The sequence below is a fragment of the Neofelis nebulosa genome, chromosome 12, assembly GCF_028018385.1.
Source record: "Neofelis nebulosa isolate mNeoNeb1 chromosome 12, mNeoNeb1.pri, whole genome shotgun sequence".
NCBI classification, from domain to species: Eukaryota; Metazoa; Chordata; class Mammalia; order Carnivora; family Felidae; genus Neofelis; species Neofelis nebulosa.
In genome coordinates this window covers 22,426,675-22,443,560 of record NC_080793.1, presented here as the reverse complement: position 1 = coordinate 22,443,560, position 16,886 = coordinate 22,426,675, and the positions used below count along the sequence as shown (strand labels likewise).

The following is a 16,886-nucleotide window of genomic DNA, read 5'->3' as shown; positions in this document are numbered from 1 at the left end:
GGCAGACAGACCCTGCATTCTCCCGGGAAGACCCACTATTGCTCTCCTGAGATGCCCTCCCCACCTTAACCACGAATCTGCTTGGGGGAAAAAAAAAAAGAACAGTATTGTGGTAAAGCTCCCAGGTGAATTTAGAGGACCTCAAGCTGCCCGCCGCCATGTTTATGAGGAAACTGTTAGAAAAGAACTGCAGAAAGATATACATCCTTTCTGCAAACTTCAGCACCTGCTTCTGTTCAGTAATACTACTGAGCAACTGTGTTATGTACTCAGAAGTACAGTTTACCGAACATTTTACTTAATATTTAGTCAGTTATTTTACCCAGAAACTTTTGATACTGAGCAGGTGGGATTTCTTGCTTTCAACGACAATTTTGCCAAGTTCCCATGTGGACCACAGTAACTTCTCTGGCAGTTAATTGTAGAGCTGGAAATTAAGGGGGCTACAGAAACATATGGTGTTTACAGAACCAGTAAAACAACAACAACAACAACAACAACAACAATAATTAATTCAGATTCTCTCTTTGGATAGAGGAGACTTTAGGAAAAACCTTACTCATCAGAGACCCTACCCTACAGTAACCACAATAATTTGTAAGGATTCCAAATTTCATTCAAGAGCTGTGAAAATAGTATGAGTTTGAATGGCTGCACATAAAGATTAAAAGTAGAAAGGTATTTGTATTAGTCTTTTGAGAGCTCTACTCTATAAATCACCTAAGATGAGAGCAGGAAAGTTTCTAAACACTCATCTGCGGTTGTAGTCCAAGGTAGTACCTCAGAGGACAAGACAACTATTCCTAATACTGCCTAAGCTGGCAGGGCCAGGGGCCGACAGCTGTCACTGAACATCCAGGTGTCAGAATATTGCTTCCCTCTCTCTGACTCTTCCTAATTGAGGGGATATACTTGGACCTGGATCTCCCAGGGCAGCTTCATAGACAGTTTCCACCTGTTTCTACTGTTCCTATTGTTTCCTCATCTGCAATACACAAGCTCAGACCACACAGATCTGACCCTCACTAACACCCAGGAAGCTCATGGAGAGAGGACACACAAGTCCATCCTATCAGAAAGACTGTCCCTTTTCCTCAGCACTGCAACACTGCACAGTTCCAGGGCCACGTTCATATGCACCTTGCCCTGAGGTTATACAACATAACTGTCTCCTGGTTTCCTCCCCCTTGCTTTTTATTCTCCAGGCCTAGAAGAGGGAGAAAAGGGATAATACCATTGTTACTCAGGAAAGCCACACGCCTCTGTCTTCTCCATTCATTTCTTACTGAGCCTTGGAATTACACCACCAGTTAGAGAAGACAGTTAAAGAACACGGATTCAGAGTTTAAAAGCCAAATCTAGTACATTCCGTCTGTAAATTCAGCAAGTTGATGGCGGGCCCACGGCTGCTTGCATTTAATGTGTCATGGCTCATGATAAAGGAACAGTCATAGTTACTGAGGTTGTAGGTGAAGGGGAAGATTACACATCACTCACATTCTTCCTCCTTCCCTATGAACACATGGATTCTGGCCATGGGCTTTATAACGTTTCAACCCATTGTTACTAAAGGAAGGCACAGGTCATTTATATCAGAGAGTAATAAAAAAGGTAGACAAGGCTGCTATAAACTTTGGTGTGGAAGAGAAGAACTGACTAAATTAACAGAATATTTTTATTGGAATGAAAACATGTGGCTTTTGATTACCTGTAAACCAATGGATCTGTATCAAAGCGACACTGCCTAACACACATTGCAGGGAACTTACTGGAGTCAGGCCGGGTTAGTATACTATTCGCATGTCGATCGATTGTAAGAAAAGGGTTGCTTCTAAAATGTTTCACAAGTTTGCCTACTGTCAATGAGCTCTATCCTTTTGAATGATCTCCTTCATAAAGGCAAATTCTAGCCCAAACTTAAGTCCCCCTCATCGCTCATTGTAAAAGGATGGATTCCAAATTAATTCAGAGATGCCATAAAGGAAGATGCAGAGACTCTCTTGTATTCAATGTCCAGAAGAGCTGACTCTCAGGTATCACTCAGAGGAAGACAAGGGTCCAGCCCACATGATCTTTAGCCTGCGGTCAATATTATATTGTATATCAAGGGTCTCACGTTCACACACAGAACTGGTTGTGTAGCAAGCAGAGAAGACATCAGCAATTCCTGAGTTTCCTCCTTTTGGGGAATTCCACAGAGGTATTCACCATCCTGAATCCAGAAACGGGACCAAGCTGGGAATGGAAAAAGTTGCAGACCCATACACACCTGGGTGAAAGTCACATGGGGCCTCTGTCTAGGCAGGCACCTGAGAAACAGCCATAACATCTGCCTCAGCACCGTGCATCCTCCACAGGTAGTGCCCGTCTGCAATCTAGATGTGGAGGAGGAAAAGAGTCCATTGACACACTCTGGTTTTCCCTTGGTGTATCTCTATCTGCAGCTCATGTACCCTCATGGGAAGCAGCATGGGAAATCAGCACAGCCATCACCAACCCTGCTCTTTTTCTGCACCAGAAGCACATCTCCCTCCCTGCCCGAAGGTGTAGACTACTCGTGCCTTTCACCTGCTGAGTGCTGAGCCCAGGACAACCTCTGCCCACATCCCCTTTGGCTCTCCTCAATCCCAGCTGTTCTCATGACTCCAACCCCATCCTTCCGCCATTCCGCTCATTTCTCAAAAATGACAGTCTCACATACCACACGGCTGAGAAGGACAGGAATGCGAGAATAATCACAACAGCCACGGAGCCCAGCCCAACGCCCACCATGTGCTGCAGCATGAATGACGAATCTGCGGAACAAAACCACATGCTGAGCCCACAGCAGGAATCGTGGCCCTCCCAGGAGGCACAGGTGCACCTGTGCTCACTCCATTTTAACCCAGAGTGTGGCCCCATTTACTAAACCATCCCAAGAATGCTCAGAGTGCCTCTGTGTCCCCTGAGTTGGCCTGGAGGGTGTAGGGCCTAAGGAAAATACAGTTCCAAGGGATTTCTGAAGAGGAAATAGAAAACCAGGCCACATTCAAGTTACAAGGGATAAAAAAGCTCATCTTGTTGTGGATACAAATACAGCAGACCATGTTGCTTGTATTGGTCCTCTCTCAACCAATTATGCCTGAAAGTTTTTATGGGCAGTTTTCGTTTGCATTGAGGAAGAAGTCATTCTGACATCGTTTGGATTTTTGCTCCAAAAATGATAGGTAGGTCCAGTGGTCAAACACAGCAAACAAATCCTCCCTGCCAGATAGAGTCATCTGTCATTTTCCCTGCACACCTACAAGGACAGCACCTCCCTGCTCTGCTCAGCAGGTTGCCATGAGGATAAAGTAAGAAAATTGATGTAAAACCTCTTTGGAGGACGTGTATATGTTCTCTTTGGGGGGTATCGTATGTCAACCCCAGGGGGATGCTTTGTTATAAACCAAAAGACACCCACATTTGAGTTGCACATTTGGGCCAAGTGACTGAATCAGAGCATCATGTTCTACACTAAAGGGCTCATTTTCATTTGCAAACAACTTATTTAGCATTTACTATATGCCAAACACTGTTCTAATTACTTCTCCTAACTACCCAGTGAGGACTATAGTAATAGTGTATTGCAATAATAGTGCCCAGCGTAATAACAGTACATGGAACACTATTAGTATTATTATTCCCGTTTTACAGATGAGGAATGGAGGCACGGAGTGGTTCAACAACTTGCCCAAGGTGACCTAGCTAATAAACAACAGAGCCAGATCCAAACCCAAGCTGTCTGGTTCCAGCATCTTTGCTTTTAACCATAACACCATGCTTTCCCAGTGCAGATCTGAATCTACATGGTCTACAGCAGAGAAGGTCATGTTCCCCCCTCGTGTAGGCCCTGTCCTTTCCTGCACAGGCTGAGGATGATGGGGTCTCAGACTGTAGCAGTGTAAAAGACCAACTGTGCAATGGTGCCACCAGACATCGAAAAGATCTTGGGGGATGACCCCGCATGCATAGAATTAGAAAGAAAAATACCGAGGCACCTGGGTAGCTCAGTCGGTTAAGCATCTGACTCTTGATTTCGGCTCAGGTCATGATCTCATGGTTTGTGGGACTGAGCCCCACATTGGGCTCTGCGCTGACAGCACAAAGCCTGCTTGGGATTCTCTCTCTCCTTCTCTCTCTGTCCCTCTCCCACTTGCATGCACTCTCTCTCTCTCAAAATAAATAAAATAAAACTTAAAAAAAGAAAAAGAAAAATGCCATCAAGCCATAGAATAAATGTAAGGAAGCACAACTAAGTCCAAATTTTGCCAAATGATTTGCCGTGGTTTTTACTGCCGGAACATCCAAATATTTCATTTTTCTGTACCCTCCTGTTACCAATGCCCCAGGCACATGGTTAGTCTGCCCCTTGGGTCATCCAGCACTGCCTTGGAAGAGTTGAAAACAGCAAAAGCAAAGCTCTGTTAAGTAAGGAGGGGCTTGAGAGGAAAATTAGTAGCCCCTGGACTTGAGACCCTCAAACATAGATGACTCTCTTCCTTGGCAGTGAAAGAGGCACATCTGAGAAGAGTTCCTGCTACTTAACTTTTTCATTACTTAATTTGTGTGCTACAGTAGCCACTGGACACAATGTGGCTATTTAAATCTACACTAGTTTCCATTAAATTAAAAGTTCAGTTTCTCAGTCATACCATTTCAAGTGCTCAATTTCAAGTACACATTTCAAGTTCCCAGTAGCCACACGTGGCTAGTTGCTACCATATTGGACAGCACAGCTTCAAAATCTTCCCATTGTTGCAGAAAGCTATGTTGATTGGCACCTGCTCAGATCTCTCCAACCAGGCTGGGAGCAGTTGGGTTCTGTTCTCTAATAGGGTAGCTGGCACCAGCAAAAGCAGCCATGGACTACACTTCTTGCTAAAAAGCTCTGCAAAATCCATTACCTCAGAAAGTGTTTTCAGGAGACTTCCTGGAAAAAAAACATGGCTTATGCTGTTTGGCTACCTTTAATATTCAGGGGAAAGAAAAAAAAATGTCTTGAGGCCTTACAAAAATGTAAGAGGCCATACTACAAAATGGAAGGATGTGGTTACACTAGAAATTAGTGGTGGAAAAAAAAAAAAAAAAAACAAACTAGGAGAGTGACTCACATTATTAGTGATAAACAGTGCGGTATCAGCATAGGAATGAATATACTGGAACATAACAGCCTAGAAATAAACCCACGTATACCAAATAAATTTCAGAGCTTAAATACTGAGGTCGGGTTGTCCAAGTCTGTAACTGTGGACTCTGGACAAGTTGCTTAGCCATTCTGTGCCTCAGTTTCCCCACTGAGGGATGATCGAGTAACATGGGAATGATAATAACAGTGCCCACCTCATTGGGTTATTGTGAGAAACAGATGAGGTAAGTCATGTTAGCACTGTGCCTGGCACGCAGTAAGCAACTGGCAAATGTTAGCTATTGTTAATTATCGTTTTGTTACTGTTTCAAAACATTAGGGGAAATGACACATCACTCGTAACTAGTGTTGAGAAAATTGGCTGGCCATTTAGAATAAAAGGATTTTGACCATTTGAGCTTATATTATATATGCCAAAATAAAACCTGGACAGGTTAAAGGCTCAAATAGCAACCTAAAAAAATTAGAACAAAATGTAAGTGAATGCCTACCTAAAATATTTATCTAAAGCAGATGAGTATTTTCTAAGCATTATTTACTAATGCAGAAACCATAATGCTAACTGCTGGGAACTACTGTGGCTCTACCACAAAGCCATCTCTTAAAAGATTTTGCCTGGCCTTGACTTTAAGTTATCATCGACTACACTTTGCAAAGCCTATCTTCGTTCTACAAAGTTCCATGTTCTTTGCTCATCTCCAGCCTGCTTTCTCTTCACCATTTCTCAAAGACCACTTGCAGTGGTCCACTGGCTCATGTGAAAATTGTATGAACCTGCATTATAGAATGTGCTTCATCCAGGTCAGAAGACTTTATGTGAAGCAGTTAGCTCTTCTCTTGCTTTGAAATGTCCCCTCACAAACCAACAGGACAGAAGCAAAGTAGGAGTGTATGAACCTGACTTTCTCTTGACCATCCACCAGCAGGACATCATTTACCCTAAGCCACATGCCTGCCCAACTACTCCTTACCCTACACAAAAGTATTGGACAATCATCTTTTTTGTTCTGCATAACATGACTTGGGTTCTGGCTCCAGGCATGGTTCTTGCTGGTATGCATCTCTTGGTCTACTTTGTGCATGTAGTCTGTGAAAATCTGAGTCCATCCAATCCAAAGTGTTCACAGTGTAGCCACACAAGATTTCTTTAGGGACTGCCCGCCGTTAATTCCTCACTGAGAACATTTACAGCTGACCAATTTGTATTGCATTTTTTAAAGTTCTGCCATCCTCTGGTTACCCTCCCTTCCACGGTTTCATGCTATAAAATCATGCTTATTTTTCTTCTGAATCGCTTGTAGAATATTCTATCAGAAACTGAAGTGAGTGAGTCATGTGTTGTATCACAGATTTGCAGTGACTCAACCTTGACAGAGTAAATCCATTAGGCTAAACTCCACCATTCTCTTCAGCGTGGCTTCCTGAGGAGGTACAGTGTTCAGGAGGAATGACAGGCCTTCTCTGCGCTTATCTTCAACTCTTGCACTAATGCAAATATCACAGGTGCTGAGGAGCAAGTTAGAAAGACCCTGTGCCTACTCTCAGGCTCTGGGACAGCTTGAAAACTGCCTATGGATGTGGACATTTTTTTCATGAATTTACACAAGCAGGGCCATTTCCTGAAAGCAATAATTCTGTTCTCCAAAAGGTACAAATAATTAGCACCATGACTTCTGTTTGGCATGTGAAATTCCTGTCTGCTATTCTAGGGTCTCCTCACTTGAATTCCCTGCAGAAGAGGAGACGGCGAAGGAGATCAAAGTAGAAGATTAATTTAGAGATAAGTAACACCTGATGAATCAGCAACTTTTTAAAAATTCATTTTCCGGGGGCGCCTGGGTGGCGCAGTGGGTTAAGCGTCCGACTTCAGCCAGGTCACGAGCTCGCGGTCCGTGAGTTCGAGCCCCGCGTCAGGCTCTGGGCCGATGGCTCGGAGCCTGGAGCCTGTTTCCGATTCTGTGTCTCCCTCTCTCTCTGCCCCTCCCCCGTTCATGTTCTGTCTCTCTCTGTCCCAAAAATAAATAAAAAACGTTGGAAAAAAAAAAAATTAAAAAAAAAAAAATTCATTTTCGGGAGGCGCCTGGGTGGCGCAGTCGGTTAAGCATCCGACTTCAGCCAGGTCACGATCTCGCGGTCTGTGAGTTCGAGCCCCGCGTCAGGCTCTGGGCTGATGGCTCGGAGCCTGGAGCCTGTTTCCGATTCTGTGTCTCCCTCTCTCTCTGCCCCTCCCCCGTTCAGGCTCTGTCTCTCTCTGTCCCAAAAAGAAATAAAAATTCATTTTCGGGAGCCTGGGTGGCTTGGTCGGTTAAGCATCCGACTTCAGCTCAGGTCATGATCTCATGATCCGCGAGTTCAAGCCCCGCATCGGGCTCTGTGCTGACCACTCAGAGCCTGGAGCCTGTTTCTCCAGCCTGTTTCGGATTCTGTGTCTCCCTCTCTCTGTGCCCCTCCCCTGTTCATGCTCTGTCTCTCTCTGTCTCAAAAAATAAATAAACGTTAAAAAAAAAATTTTTTTTAAAGAAAAAAAAATTCATTTTCTACTGCAGCTTCCAAATTACCATAAACTTAGCAGCTGGCCCCCATTCATTAGCTCGCACTTCTGCAGGCCAGAAGCTCAGGCACATTGTGACTGGGTCCTCTGCTCAGCGTCTTCCAAGGCTGAAATCAATGTGTCAGGTGGTCTGCCTTTCCCTCTGGAGCCTCTGGGGAAGAACCTGCTTCCAAATTCCTTGCAGCTGCAGGACTGAGGTCCCCATATTCTTACTGGCTATCAACCATTGGCGGCTCAGCTCCTATGGGCCACCCACATTCCTGCCATGTGGTTCCCTCCATCTTCAAAGACGGCAGGAGAAACCCTTATGTCAGATCCATCTCTCCCTTTGAATCTCCAATCTCCCGTTTCTGACCCCTAGATCCAGACTGAAAGGGCTCATGTGAAGGTCAGGTCCATCTGGATAATCTATTTGGGATCTTAATTACATCTTCAAATCCTTTCACGGCAACACTGAGAATAGCCTTTGAATGAGTAAATGAGAGAAGGTGGGTGTCCAGCAGTGGCCACATTATAATTCTGCCTACCACAATTATGCAGGTTTAAAATATGCATGCATGTGTGTGTGTGTGTGTGTGTATACGTACATGTGTGTAGCATATACAAACATAAACATACACACAAGGATTAGATCTTAAGGTAACTCTTCCCTGGCTTATTTAAGTATTGCACTTCCTATGCTTCATTTTTCATCAGACTATGCGGCTGGCTCACCAGTAATCATCCAACCCAATGGGTTCCAGGCACTGCTCCACTCTTCAAACGTGTTCCCTCAGGGTATGAAATCTAGTATGAAAGGACAAGTGCACCAGTTTCTCTAAAGTATGGCAGAATGGCTAAGGAGAGGGAGAGAAAGAGGGAAGGAGGAAGGGAGAGAGAGAGAGGGCGTTCCTGCCTGTTGAGTAAATTTTCAGAAGCTTCAGGGAGGAGACAGCATTTCATTTTTTTTTTTTAACGTTTTTGGGTTTTTTTTTTTTTTTTTTTTGAGACAGAGACAGAGACAGAGCATGAACGGGGGAAGGGCAGAGAGAGAGGGAGACACAGAATCGGAAGCAGGCTCCAGGCTCCGAGCCATCAGCCCAGAGCCCGACGCGGGGCTCGAACTCATGGACCGCAAGATCGTGACCTGAGCTGAAGTCGGCCGCTCAACCGACTGAGCCACCCAGGCACCCCAACAACATTTGATTTTAATCTTGATGAATAGGTGGGATTGTAACAAACTCGTGAGCAGAGATTACAGGAAGGTTATAGGGCAATCCGGGTGGAAATAAGCAAGTAACCGTATGAGCAAAGACACTGAGGAAAATAAGCAAGGGCCGTAACCAGAGAAGAGCTAGCACATCATTTTGAATGGAGAAGGAGAGATGCAACTGGAAGGGCATGCTGGTGTCCAAGTGAGGCCTTAGAAACCAGTCTAAAATGTAATGGAGAACCATGGAAGAACCATCAGGGGAAATAGGAAAATCAGAGCCACAGTTTGGACAGATGAGTCAGGCATGTAGGCTGGAGTGAAGAAGGAAACCCTGGGGTGCCTGGGTGTCTCAATCAGTTAAGTGTCCGACTTCGGCTCAGGTCATGATCTCATGGTCTGGAAGTTCAAGACCTGCTTCGGGCTCTGTGCTGACAGCTCAGAGCCTAGAGCCTGCTTCGGATTCTGTGTCTCCTTCTCTCTCTGCTCCTCCCTGACACTCTCTCTCTCTCTCTCTCTCAAAAATAAACATTAAAAAAAAAAATTTTTTTAAAAGGAAACTATGAACACCATGATGGAAGAGGAGAAAGGAGGCTTTGCCCACTCTCTGTGCTACAGATAATAAAGGCCTATGCACAAGGGGACGAATCCAGAAATGAGACCAGCACACCCTAGGCGTAAAATGTGGCTGAAAGGGAAAGGGTCACTAATGACTCAGGGGTTTCATGCCTATGACTGAAGAGTGTTCTGTGATTACAGTGTGTGATCATCTCCCATATATCAAATGACTTTGCTTTGTGACTCAGGAAATCACAGACTCAGTACTTTGTGGCTGGAAGGGATCAGAAAGATTGTGGTAAGAGGCAGCTGAGAACCTGCCAAGTTAAATATAATTGCAAAGGCCCTCAGCTGATTAGTAGCAAGGCTCAAGCAAGGAAGCCCAGGCCTCCCCATTTCCCATCAAACCAACTGCTGGTTCCCTGGTAATCACAAAGCCCTTTTAGGAGCAATCTGCGTCAGGTAAGTAGCATAATTTGTCACTGGGCAAAGGCAAGAACGGGGCCGTTGCTCGGCAAATGAACTGGAACAAGTTCAGGACTAATCTGGATCCTGCAAATTATTTTGTGAGATGGCAGTCTCCAACATTTTTGCAAAAGGGGACTGCCAAAGGTGTGTGCACAGCACAGGTAAAGTTTGTACATAGATATACAGAGTAGAATTGCCTTCAGAATTTCAATATTACACTGGGTTTTCTATTATCTCCAGAGCCTCCCAGTAGTTTGATTTCAAAGGTTTGAACCCTCTTTCAACACTGGTTTTTAAGTTGAGAGGGGGTTAAAAGGTACCACCAAAAGTCACGTAGACATTTCCAAAGCAAAATCCTCCCTGTTAAGTTAATCACAGTAGAATGACTGTAGCCAGCTCTTTGGCCATTTCTTCCACCCAGTTTGAGTTTGCTAATCATATCAAACAGCTGCTGAAAGCCGTGGATTCTGGAAGCTATTTCTATGTCCAGGAGGCCTGCACATCTCCATTCTTCTGATAAAAGCACCTTTTTTCTTTGTGGGAACTCTATTCCCACCCTTATAGCCTTAGGGAATGGATTGGCTGCAAAATGTCCAAATGTTGAAATACGTGGCTATTTCTTGTGGCTTTCATTTAAATTCCATGACAGGGGTGGGAATGCAAGCTGGTGCAGCCACTCTGGAAAACACTACGGAGGTACCTCAAAAAACTAAAAACAGAACTACCCTACGACCCAGCAATTGCACTACTAGGTATTTATCCAAGGGATACAGGTATGCTGTTTCGAAGGGACACATGCACCCCAATGTTTATAGCAGCGCTATCAACAATAGCCAAAGTATGGAAAGAGCCCAAATGTCCATCGATGGATGAATGGATAAAGAAGATGTGGTATATATATATACAGTGGAGTATTACTTGGCAATCAAAAAGAATGAAATCTTGCCATTTGCAACTACGTGGATGGAACTGGAGGGTATTATGCAAAGTGAAATTAGTCAGTCAGAGAAAGACAAAAATCATATGACTTCACTCATATGAGGACTTTAAGAGACAAAACAGATGAACATAAGGGAAGGGAAACAAAAATAACAAAAATAACAAAAACAGGGAGGGGGACAAAGCATAAGAGACTCATAAATATGGGGAACAAACTGAGGGTTGCTGGAGGGGTTGTGGGAGGGGGCATGGGCTAAATGGGTAAGGGGCATTAAGGAATCTACTCTTGAAATCATTGTTGCACTATACGCTAATTTGGATGTAAATTAAAAAAATAAAATAAAAAAATAATTAATTCCAAGACAGGGAGCTTAGCCCATCTACACACAGAAGTGTAACAACACACGTCTTTGTTAAGAAAGACCCTCACTAATTATGCTAAGTGAGATAAGTCAGACATAGAAAGACAAATATTATACGATCATATTTATATGTGAAATCTAAAAAGGGAGAACTCATAGAAATAGAGAGTAGAATTGTAGTTGCCAGGGTCAGGGGGGTGGGAAGAAATGGGGTGATGTTGGCCAGAGTACAAACTTCCAGTTATAAAATGAATAAGTACTAGGGATCTAATGTACAACATGGCAACTATAATTAACAATACTGTATTAAATACTTGAAAGCTGCCGAGAGAGTAGGTCTTAAATGTTCACACATAACACAAATATTCACGGTAATCATGTGAGCTGATGGAGGTGTTAACTAACCTCATTGTGGTAATCATTTTGCAATATAGATCAAGTCACCACCTCAAATTCAATGTTATATGTAAATTATATCTCAAGAGAGTAGAGGGGGGTGGGGCACAAAGACCCTCGCTGCCTGGCAACCACAATCCAATGGTCTGGTAATGCGCCTTGCCCGGTAGAAAAGCCATGTCCTCTGCTCTTTTTGAAGTTGGTGTCAGTAGAGATTAAAAAGATGGGAAATAAGATTAGAAGACAAGCAGACAAATGAAGGAAGTCTAATTCTCCAGGTCCCTTCCCATCATTTCCTGCTAAGCACCCTCTACTGACAAGGTAACAAATCCCCCATTGTGAAGTGCCCCGAGCTGGAGTCCTCCTGGAAGCAGAGTTCTGCAGGCACTTCCTTACCACCCCAGCCTATTGTTTTATGCTGCTCTGAGGTAACAGACAGGATGCAAGGGGTTAAACTGATACTCCAAGCTAAGAGCAAAATTCCTCAGGGTGTTGCTAGGACTCATAAACCGCAAAGAAAAAAGGTCCAGATACAAAGGTCATAAACTTGACAGGATTTCTGGTATTAAGCAACAAACTAATGGAATTCCTAGGAATCAAATCCACTGGCTGGCTGCCTGTTGGTTTAAAGAAATGTACTGCCAGGGAAATCCCAAGTCTGGCAACCAAGGAGCTGTGATTGCTCAAGCCCTGAGGCAGTTCTCCCACCTGGACAACTGCCCGTGGGAGGAAGAAGGTTTAAGCTACACAGCACCCAGCTGCTACATCTCTTGTGTCTGTACAGCTCTGGAGGAAAGGGACAAGGGTACTCACTCTCCCATCGGGCAGACCCAGGAAAAGACTGAGGCAGCCCATGTAACCGACCAGGCGGCTCACTCTGCTGCCAGGGCAGGGGATGCCAGTTTTTCCCATCCAGCAGGATGTGGTCGCTGTTATGGGCGCCCTGACCACTGCACAGCCTTTTATCTTTTCCTCCTTTCTAAATGAAAGTGCTTATTGCGCTTATTCAGTTTCCCCTTTCACATTATAAACTGCGGTTTGAGGATGCTTACATTGGGCATTTAGTCATAGATTGCTAACAGATCGTGAGAGGTCCCCCTGGATTTGATCAAGAGGGATGGACCATCCCCAGGAATCCTGGTCTTGGAGCTGGATGCAGTAACAGAGCCACACACAGTTGTCATCCAATAGAGTTCTACTTGTGGTTGTATACAGGATAATTCTTCCATCGTGGAGGGGGTTTTCTTAAAAGTATACATATAAGTGTGTGCGCATGCGAAGCAGCTAAATGGCTCAAAGCAGTGGACTGTTTTGCTCTTTGTATTGGTCTGTCAACATGTTTCCGCGTGCCTCTTTTCCTGATGGGGATCGCGTCCACCTCTCAGTGCAATCCGAGTGTCGCTGTCCATGTCAATCACATTGATCTGCCCCCAACCAGCCACATGAATAAGCCCAAAATCCAAGGTAGGCTGTTCATAGTACATAGTACTCTAGGAGGTCGTACCAGTCATCCCACGGACAGGCACCTAATCTAGGAGAAAGGGTTCTTCCCCTGAATTGAAAAACTTTCTGTTCCCACTGGAGTTGCTAAACTGGGCAGCTGGTGCCCATCCCTCTCCATCGCATGGCTTATTGTAGAAGAAAATGAAGCCAACCCATCCTTAGAAACAGAAAGCAGAGGGGTGCCTGGGTGGCTCAGTCAGTTAAGCGTCCAACTTTGGCTCAGGTCATGATCTCAAAGTTCATGAGTTCGAGCCCCGCGTGGAACTCTGTGCTGACAGCTCAGAGCCTGAAGCCTACTTTAGATTCTATGTCTCCTTCTCTCTCTGCCCCTCCCTTGCTTGTGCTCTGTCTCTCAAAAATGAATAAATGTTAAAAAAAAAAAAAAAAAAAAAGAAGAAAGAAAGAAAAGAAACAGCAGAGACAGAGGCAGAGTGTGCCACTCCTGATTTCAAGTCCCAAGTGTCAGTTTCTGGAGTCCTGATGCCCCTGTGGGTTTAGGTCCATAAGCTCCCCACCCCCATCCTTTTCAGCTATGGCTTTTTGCTTAAACTAGTATGAGATGGGTTTCTGTCACCTTTAACAATTTAAAAAGAAATCTCATTAACATAACTCGATGCTGCAGGCTGGAGGGGAGAAATAAGGACAGGATGCTTAAGCAGAAAATGGTTTTACCTTTCACGTGAGCCCAAACTGCACAGGAGCATCTTCTCACCTATAAAGTAAAACACAGCAACACGTTTAACTAGGCAGCACATGACATCAGTTAAAATAATACATTTTAGCCCAGAAAATTTAATGTTCTATTTCTCTTAATTTGGATGAAAATATCTTTAAGGCCTCTTCTAGCTCTAACATAGTATACTTTAGCCATGTGACTACTAAGTATTCGAGGGACTGGCATAGGTAGCAGGGACAGAAGTGACCCTGGGGATCAATTCTATAGCTTCTCAAAAGATCTCACAAAGCACACACTATGGGTAAAGGACAGAAATGGCAATGAGTTTCATTCACCTGGCCAGCTCTGAGCAACTGGCATTGACTGCCTGTGAACTCTGTTGAGAAAGATTCCGAGGTCACATCCAGTTCAGCAAGATAGTGATGCATGTGACAGGCTAGGCTATGAGAAGCCTTGGCATATAATAATACTTCACCTCTCTAGAGAATACTTACCCGGCTGCCTCAGTTACCCAAACAGTAGCCAAGGGCCAGAAAGAGAACAAAATAACAACAACAACAATAGTAATAACATATGAAAGCTCATCCATGGTAGAGGAGACCCACAAACTCATTGGAATGAAATACCTTCTCTTCTCCCCCAGTTATTATGTGCATATTTGTCTGTTAGGAATGGCTGGGATTACTCTGCAAAACATTCCCCAGAGGAAACTAAATAGCAGGGGTTAGAGAAGGATCCCTCTAAGTTCAAAAGGAAATTCTCTTTCAAGTGACAACCTTGGGCAATCTGGTTTTCTTAAAAATTAAAAAAATATATTTACACTGACAAATTCTGGGGAAAGCTCAAAATGGCCATAAGTTTTGAATGTGACTAATTTTGCCTTGATGCTAAGTGCAACTAGTGGAAAATAATATCCAATAATAACCAGTGAAAGGGATCTAACCTTAATAACCAGTAAGGCAGGTACTTGGGAATGGAGTATTAAAGGAGAGAAATTGGTGGGGCCAGGTGAAGAAGGGAGCTCATTAAAACAGAGTGTCATGACCAGATTTACACTTTACAAAACTCATTCTGGCAGTTACATGGATCAAGGAGACAGAATAAGAGACAGGAAGATGAGTTAGAAAATTTGATGTTCAGGCAAGAGATGTCAAAGGCTAAACAGTGTTAATGAGGAAGGAGAGAAAAGGATGATTTTACACAGAATTACGGTGATAGAATAGACAGGATTTGATGATGTACTAGACAAGAAGATAAGGAGGCAGGAGGCAAGAATTATTCGTGCATTTCTATCTTAGCAACTGGGTGCATGGTGGTGCTAGTTACTGGGACAGATACACAGAGAACTGGGAGAACTGGAAAACACTTCCTGGTTTCAAATTTTACTCCAAAGCTATAGTAATCAAAACTGTGTGGTGCTGGCATAAAGACAGACACATAGATCAATACAGAATAGAGAGCCCAAAAAGAAGCTCTTGCATACATATCAAATAATTTTCAACAAGGGTGGCCAAGAACATTCAATGGGTAAAGGAAATCTTTTTGACAAATGGTGCCAAAGAAGATATACAGATCTTTTTAACAATTGGATTTAGCAATGATTTCTTGGATGTAACACCAAAGGCATGGGCAACAAAAGAAAAAATAGACAAACTTGACTTCATCAAAATTAAGATCTTTTGAGGATGTGGAGAAAAAAGCACACTCATGCACTGTTAGCAGGATGCAAACTGGCGTGGCCACTGTGGAAAACTGTACGGAGGGCCCTCAAAAAATTAAAAATAGAACTACCGTATGATCCAGTAATGCCACTATTGGGTATTTACCCAAAGCATATGAAAACTGAATTGAAAAAAATACATGCACCCCTATGTTTATTGCAGCACTATATACAATAAGCAAGATATGGAAGCAATTCAAGTGTCCATCAATAGATGAATGGATAAAGATGTGTGTGTGTGGGTGTGTGTGTGTGTGGTGCTCAGCCATAAAAAAGAATGACAACTTGCCATTTGCAACAATATGGAGGGATCTAGAGAGTATAATGCTAAGTGAAATGAGGCAGAGAAGAGACAAAGAGGAAACAAAACTTCTAAATACAGAGAACAAACTGGTTGATGCCCAAGGGTTGGTGGGTGGGTGAAATAAATGGGTGAATAAATGAAATACATAAATGAAATACTGAGTTCACTTATCATGATGAGCACTGAATAATGCACTGAATTGTTGAATCACTATATTGTACACTTGAAATGTAACACTGTATATTAATTATACTGGAATAAAAAAAAGAAGCTTGTAACATTAAGAACTTTTCTGCATCAAAGGGCACTTACGACAGAGTAAAAAGGCCATCAATGGAATGGTAGAAAATATTTGCACATTGCAAATCTCATAAAGGATTAATATCCAGAATATATAGAGAACTCCTAAAACCCAACAACAAAGAAATAAATAACCTTTTTCAAAAATGGGTAAAGGGAGGCATATGGGTGACGCAGTTGGTTGAGCATCCAAGTTTGGCTCAGGTCATGATCTCATGGTTCAGTTTGTGGGTTCGAACCCTGAGTTAGGCTCTCTGCTGTCAGCACAGAGCCCACTTTTGATCCTCTGTCCCCCTCTCTCTCTGCCCCTCTCCTGCTCATACACGTGTGTGCATGTGTGCCCTCTCAAAAAGTAAACATTAAAAAAAATGGGCAAATGACTTGAATAACCATTTCCCCAAAGAAGATATAAAAGTTGTCAAAAGCATTTTGAAAAGATGCTCAACATCGCTAATCATTAGAAAAACAGAAGCCCAAACTACAATGAGACACCACCCCACATCCATTAGGAGGGCCATTATCAAAACAGAAAACAGCAGTTCTTGGGGAGGATGTAGAGAAAATGGAATAATTGTGTACTGTCGGTGAGAATGTAATATGGTGCCATTGCTGTATGGCAGTTCTTCAAAAAAATACAAAGATAATTACCATATGACCCAACGATTCCAACTGTGGGTCAATGCCGAAAAAATGGAGAGCAAGGACTCAAAGGAGATATTTGTACAGCATGTTCATAGCAGCCTTATTCAAAAT

At 43.4% G+C, this 16,886-nt stretch overlaps 1 protein-coding gene across 29 annotated transcripts in view; it reads right to left on the bottom strand.

Annotated features, from left to right (window-relative positions):
* The window catches only part of SUSD1 (sushi domain containing 1), a 305,056-nt gene that overhangs the window by 154,375 nt on the left and 133,795 nt on the right, over positions 1 to 16,886 (bottom strand). For 14 of the 29 annotated variants that reach the window (XR_009251485.1, XR_009251486.1, XR_009251487.1 and 11 more), the window contains exon 15: positions 13,806 to 13,845. Coding sequence is in view for 19 of the 29 variants with exons in the window: in XM_058694525.1 (XP_058550508.1) it covers positions 13,806 to 13,845 (40 nt within the window). In the remaining 10 variants the exon portion in view is untranslated. Of the gene's footprint in view, positions 1 to 1,661; positions 2,376 to 2,701; positions 2,796 to 4,589; positions 4,952 to 13,805; positions 13,846 to 16,886 lie in introns of those variants that run through there. The other 15 variants (XR_009251480.1, XR_009251484.1, XR_009251479.1 and 12 more) reach the window with 7 other exon arrangements.